Source organism: Salvia miltiorrhiza, chromosome 3, assembly GCF_028751815.1.
Source record: "Salvia miltiorrhiza cultivar Shanhuang (shh) chromosome 3, IMPLAD_Smil_shh, whole genome shotgun sequence".
Taxonomy (NCBI): domain Eukaryota; kingdom Viridiplantae; phylum Streptophyta; class Magnoliopsida; order Lamiales; family Lamiaceae; genus Salvia; species Salvia miltiorrhiza.
In genome coordinates, this window is record NC_080389.1 from 4,811,437 (window position 1) to 4,818,270 (window position 6,834).

The 6,834-nt window shown below is 40.2% G+C and overlaps 1 protein-coding gene across 1 annotated transcript; it reads left to right on the top strand.

Annotated features, from left to right (window-relative positions):
* Positions 1-5,342: 5,342 nt before the first annotated feature.
* Positions 5,343-6,498, top strand: LOC131017132 (cytosolic sulfotransferase 5-like). The gene has a single exon (XM_057945867.1). It carries the CDS (start codon positions 5,381-5,383, stop codon positions 6,359-6,361), a length of 981 nt encoding a protein of 326 aa, XP_057801850.1. The 5' UTR covers positions 5,343-5,380; the 3' UTR covers positions 6,362-6,498.
* Positions 6,499-6,834: the final 336 nt, after the last annotated feature.

Sequence of the window (6,834 nt, forward strand, 5' to 3'; positions counted from 1 at the left end):
TTTCGTCGTTGGAACACGCATCTTGCATGGTCGGGGGCATAATGGTAATTATGTCTTCACGCGGGAGATTTTCCCGCTCTTTTGGTGATTCCTCTGGCAAAAAACCATTTCTCTGGCGAGACTGACTTCTATGGTGTAGACCGTTCCTCTGATATGGCCTATCCCTCTGACTTCTCTGCGGAAGCCCATTTCTCTGATGAAGCCCACTCCTCAGTCAAGCCCATTCCTCTGGCTGAGACCATTTCTCTGCTCTGCACATATTACTCCTCATCAGAGGCCACCGCCGCTATTATATATAAAATGTTTAATTATTGTTTTTAATAATACCGACGGTAGGAGCCACCGATGATTACCGACGGCACACGACGCCGCCGATAATGTGACACGGGTCGATGAATGCCGACGGCATTTTCCATCGCTAATATTGAAGTTCAAAATCGGGCAGTTGCTGCCCTAGCAGCACAAGCGCCGCCCCAGCCCTCTCTCTCTCGCCTCCGCCGCTGTTGCCGCTCGCCGCCGCCGTTGCCGTCCGCCTCCGTCCAAGTAAGCCCCCACCCTCCCTTTCGTCTCTCTCTCTCTCTGACCTCTCTCTCATTTCAGCCCCGCCCCTGCCCTCGCCGCGCCACCGTTGCTGCCGCTGCCCTGACACCGCTCCGCCGCCGACCACAACCGTACGCTCTCGCTCTCTCCATTTTATTTTATTTATTTACTATTGTTTTTGTTAGATTAAAATTGATAGATTGAGTATGAATAAATCAATTTTAATTAATTTATAGCACGATAAGTATGATTAAGTATGAATTTGTTAGATTAATTAATTTATTTTAGATAAATTTGTTAGATTAAGTATGATTAAGTAATTTTTAAGTAAATTTATTGAATAAGTATATTGATAAATGTTTAAGTATGCTAGTATGTGTTTAGGATGAAATGATATGCTACTATATTGTGGGATAAATTTAATCAATTTCTTAAGGATCTTCTGCTTTTGGGATAGAAATTGATTACTTCTTAGGATCTTCTCCCAACAAATGATTGTTTTTAATTTAATTATTGTATTATTATACTGCCCCTATCCCAGTACGAACCAATCAAAGAAAAACTGGTAGTCAACATGCAAAATCAATGCAAGATCAAAGGTTGAAGTCTCTACTGTCGCATCTAACTCAACATTAGATCAATCATTTCAAGAAGAGACTGTTACTATTATGTCTACGTACCCACACAATTGTAGACGGTGACCCGCGCCACTTCTTGTTTATCCCTTAGGTGGAATCGTTGACATTGAAGATGACGATGAACCAGTCACTGATCAAGACATAAACACGTCATCTGATGATGACGGTAGTGATGATGACGACAATGATGGTTGGGAAATAGATTGGTGATAGGATTAATTGTAAACGTACAACTTGGAATATTTGGCAATGTATTTGTTAATGTATTTGATGTATTTCATTTGTTGATGTGTTTTTCACGTATGTCATGTGTTCAGTTTGTTATTTTATTTGTTAATATGTTTGATGTGTTGTATTTGTAAATTGACATAACTGGTTGAGTCAAACACTTGGTAGTTAGGATAGTGGGGTTATGCTGCCAAAATTTCGTTTGATTCAAGTAATTTATGATATTTTGATTGTTTTGCATTATTGTCTATGCTGATGTGAATCAATTTGAAATAGGTAAAATGTCCACTCGTAGAGGTTTTCGTGGGTTTACTGGGTCTAAGGATGAGTGACAGACCTCCTCACGGTCCGGGCCGCACATTTTTGCGACCCCTGAGGATTCCACTCCCTAGGCCACTAGTTCACGGGCTAGAAGGCCCAAATGCCGAGTTGCCGAGATCAGGAGTGAGTGGCCTAGGGGCGACGGAGGGAGGTTTCTCTTTATGAGGATGGCTATTGGGTAAGTATTTTAATTTAAATAATATTTCTCGAATAACAAATAATTTCTTATATTACTTTTACATATTGGAATATATCCACAGTGAGTTGATGGAGTCACCGGGCATCTCAGCCAACTGCTCGGGAGCATTTAAGACGATTTAGAACTCAGGCGGGTACAGTTGGAAGTTAACTCCGCCAATAGTGAATGACACGTACTTTGAGAAATTCAAGGTAATTGAATTTCTAGTACATATAAATTTATCATTATATATTGTTAAAATGTTATATATTAATTTAACCTTTTTTCAACAGAAAGAGTATGTTTAGGCGCCTGAGCATGAGCGTGATGTGAAGAAGATGTGGGAGCAAAATGCCCGCAAAAGGTATAGTGATACCATGAACGAGTTGAAGAGTCGCCTCAGAGAGAAGACTGAGGCAGGGCAGGAGATGCAGATACCCGTGGGCATGACTGGCGATTTCTGGAGGGAGCTCCAGGCATTCTGGGCGCAGGAGGATGTTCAGGTCGTTTCCCGGCGAGCGCGTGTGAACCGATTGTCTGAGCTAGATGGACTCGGTACAGGGATCAACAGACACGTTGGAGGGTCTTAGTCCACTAGTATCCTGCAGCAGAGTCTCTGGTTAGTAATTATCAATTAAGTTCTTAAGTAATATATATATATATATATATATATATATATATATATATATCGCAAATAATAACTTATTTATCATATATACATGCATGAATAGAGCTTGGAGAGTGGACTCTCACTGACTACACAGACCTATAGCACCTTTCTCTGCCTCCACACAAACTCAGATGGAAGTTATGTGTCAGAGAGGGATGCGAGACTTTATGTAAGGGTTTAAGTTTAATCAAATATTAGTAATACATAGTGAAATGTATTAATTTTCTAACAATTATGTATTACTATGTATGAATTAGGCGAAGATTCATCGCATTGCTGCTCAGACAGGACGAGAGGACCAGCTGAACGAGATCTACTTGGACCTCGTACATCCTGGCAGGTCACGGCTATGCCGGTGTGAGTCAGGTTAGTAGGGCACAGACACTTCCGGGATGTCTCAGCAGATGTATGAGACACGGATCTTCACGCTGGAGGAGCAGCTGGCTGAAGAACTAGCAGCACCCTTTGACTGAAGAACTAGCAGCACGTCAAGCCCTCGAGGAGTGGATGGCTATGTTCGAGCAGTATACGAGGGAGTCGGGTCCTCGATCCCCTACTCATTAGGTCTCCAATACCCGATCCATCGTTCCGACTTCTATGTATTTATATTTTGTTGAACTATTTATTTCATGTTTTGGAACAACATTACACTTGCATTTTGTTTTTATATTTATGTTTTGTTCAACTATTTATTTCATATTTTGGAACAACATTGCACTTACTTATGCAACGTATGCAATTGAGTTCAAAATACATTACAAATATCAAATTAAAATACTTAAGGGGTATAAGCTATATTGATATAGATATATATAGGGGTGGGCTACCGTGAGAGCACATCTTAAAATAAGAAATAAGAGCAATTTTTAATGTATGAATTTTATGTAGAACACGTATGAATTCGCTGTACAAAGGTATGAATTGTGAAAAATAAATTTTTGCTACCTTTGGGATTCGAACTCAAGACCATAATTCCATCCAACAGGATTACGAATCAACCGTAGATCTTGATGATCTAAGGGCTGAAAATGATTCTTATTTTATATCTTAAGAAATGCTCTTATTTTAGCTCTTTCCTATATATATATATATATATATATATATATATATATAATAAATTAATAAATAAATGTTTTTCGAAATAAAAATACCAACGAAAACAATACCGGTATATCCGTAATTTACAACATCTCTTGGATATCATCTCGACATATTATAAGATTATGAATGTATGATATTGTATATTGAAATAGAATTTAAATGAATTAATAAGTACTAGATATATCAATAATACGAGTGTTCTGTACTGGTGACCACTCGAAAGGAACTTCAAGGTTAAGCGTGCCTAACTTAGAGCACAACTAAGATGTGTGACTCACTGGGAAGTTCGTCTAGTGTATGCAATTAAGTTAAAAATATAGTATAAATACGAAAATACTTGTGAGGTATAAATAAATAAAATCTTAAAAAACAATTACCGGCGGCAAATGCCGTCGGTAACTCCCGGCAATAGGGCCACCGCCGTACGGCAAGAGGCATCGTCCTCCGGTGAGGATTACCAGCGACATAAGGCCACCGGTGATTACCGACGGCAGCTGCCGATGACGTCCGACAATGGGTCATCGCCGTCCGGCCAAACAATCACCGGCGGCCTCCGCCGTCGGTAAAGTTCCGGCAAAACACCGCCGCTTGCCGACCTTCTATTCCGGCGGCGATCTTTTGCTGCCGGTGATGATGTCACCGATGAATAATTTACCGGCGATAATCACAGTGTTTTTTGTAGTGAATACAACACATTCAAGTTCAACAACATGCCCGTCGCCGGTATTGTCGTCGGTGACTTCTTTCCCAACGGTATATGGGTGATTACCGACGGCAAGTGCCGCCGGTAATCACCATATTTTTTGTAGTGAATACAACACATTCAAGTTCAACAATATGCATGTACTTGTAACAATTGAAGTAAGGCTGTGAGACACAAGTGAATGTGAAAAATCAATGTATATACTAAATACTTGGGTTACAACATAAAAATATACTCCCTCCATCCTCATAAAATGTATTCAATCTATTTTTGATAAGTTTTTCACTCACTATAAAGTGGGACCCTTACTCTACTCACAATACATTCAACTACTTTATTAAAACTCGTGTCAATAACAAATGATTACTTTTTATAAGGATGGAGGGAGTATATAATATATATTATAAACTAAATGGATCCATGAATCAGATCTAAATCTAAAAAATCACAATCTAGATCCAGATCCAAAATTGAGAGCGTTGGCCCAGATCCATGTAGAATGTCGATCGGGTCTTATTTAGTAAGGTCCAAATTTAAAAAATGGATCAAAATCCGTGAATCTGGATATACTACATGATTCATTGCCATCCCTAATTACACCTTCTAATATTAAAATTTCAATTTTGTATGCTTTACTTTAATTTCATGTGATTATTAACTAGGGCTTATTCCATCAATATATGGTATATAATTATTTTTTATCTTTTAATTTCACTTTTATTAGTTAATAATAGGTTGATAAATTCAAAGTCATGGTATATAATTTTTAAAAAAATTATTTTTTTAAAATAAAAATTAAATATAATTTATAGTATTATAATAAATTTTATTTTTATAAAAAATATTTTTTAAATAATAGATATAAGTATGGGACACAGTGACACACAAAATTGTGAAACACTGGATCTCATCCTGTTTTCCCAATTATAAATATAGACCTCATGCATACAAATCTAAACACGAAACAAACCCCACCCAAAAATTCTAAGAGATACAGAAAAATGTCATCATCTTCAAATTTCTTCAAATCGCAACAACCATCTCAAGACTTCAAAGAGTTCCTCTCCACTCTACCCAGAGAAAAAGGATTCTCAAAAGACTCTCTCTACCGCTATCATTATCAAGGTTTCTGGTACGTGGAAGTCCTTCTGGAAGCTGTGATTTCATGCCAAGAACATTTCCAAGCGGCAGATTCCGACGTCTTCGTCGCCTCCACTCCGAAATGCGGCACCACGTGGCTGAAGGCGATCGCCTTCGCCCTACTTAACCGGAGGCGGCACCCAGCCACCTCCGGAGACCACCCCCTCCTCTCCAGCAACCCTCACGACCTCGTGCCCTTCCTCGAGACAGGCTTCTACGGCAGCCGCAAAGCCCTCGACATCGCCTCGTTCCCCTCCCCGCGCCTCCTCTCCACGCATGTGCCCCATTCCTCCCTGCCGGAGTCGATGAGGAGCGGCTCCAAGTGCAAGATCGTGTACGTGGCGAGGGACCCAAAGGACGCCTTGGTGTCGGAGTGGCACTTCTTGGCCAAGGCGGGGGTGCTGGAGATGACGATGGCGGAGGCCTTTGGGCAATTTTGCGAGGGATTGAACAGCTATGGGCCCTTTTGGGATCATGTTCTTGGATATTGGAAGCAGAGCTCGGAAAACCCTAAGAGGGTTTTGTTCCTCAAGTACGAGGATATGAAGGCGAGGCCGGCTGCGGAGGTGCGCCGCGTGGCGGAGTTCCTCGGCTGCCCCTTCTCCGCCGAGGAGGAGGAAGCTGGGGAGGTTGATGGGATCGTGGAACTGTGTAGCTTTGAAGCTCTCAGTGGATTGGAAGTGAACAAGAAGGGGAAGCAAGAGGTGACTGGTATAGATAAGAGTGCTTTCTTTCGTCGAGGAGAGGTCGGGGATTGGAAGAATCATTTATCACCGGAGATGGCGAAGAAGATTGATCGGATTGTTGAAGAGAAGTTTTCTGAGTCAGGATTATTTCTTTAAATATAATCCTCCTTTCATGCATTGTTGATCTAGTGATATCGTGGTTAATGTCCGAGCTAGTTCAAGGTCAGGTGAACTTTAAGTTTTCCTTTTCATTCATAATAAAATAAAAATAATTGAATATTTATTCATTTAGAGGCACACTTGCATGTATCTAAAATCTTAATTTAATATATAATCCTCCTAGTGAAATAAGAAATAATACCGTGAATGAAAGCAGTAAACGACACCAGATTTACGTGGTTCGGTCAAGAAGACCTACGTTCACGGGGTTTTCCACTATAATCGAGAGAGTAGTTTACAATTTATAAGTTGAGGCTAAGAAATAATGACTATCCTAAATGAGAGCTAAAAGGAGCTATTTATAGGAAATGGAGAAAGTAAGGGCTCATTAGACCCCTAATGAATCAAGCTCAAGCCCCGTTATTCTAATCTACATCTTGAAATTGAGCATCAGAGCTGGAAAGTGGAGC

What these genes read in the sequence shown, in the direction of transcription:
- LOC131017132 (XM_057945867.1), top strand. Translation starts at nt 5,381, where the DNA reads ATGTCATCATCTTCAAATTTCTTCAAATCGCAACAACCATCTCAAGAC.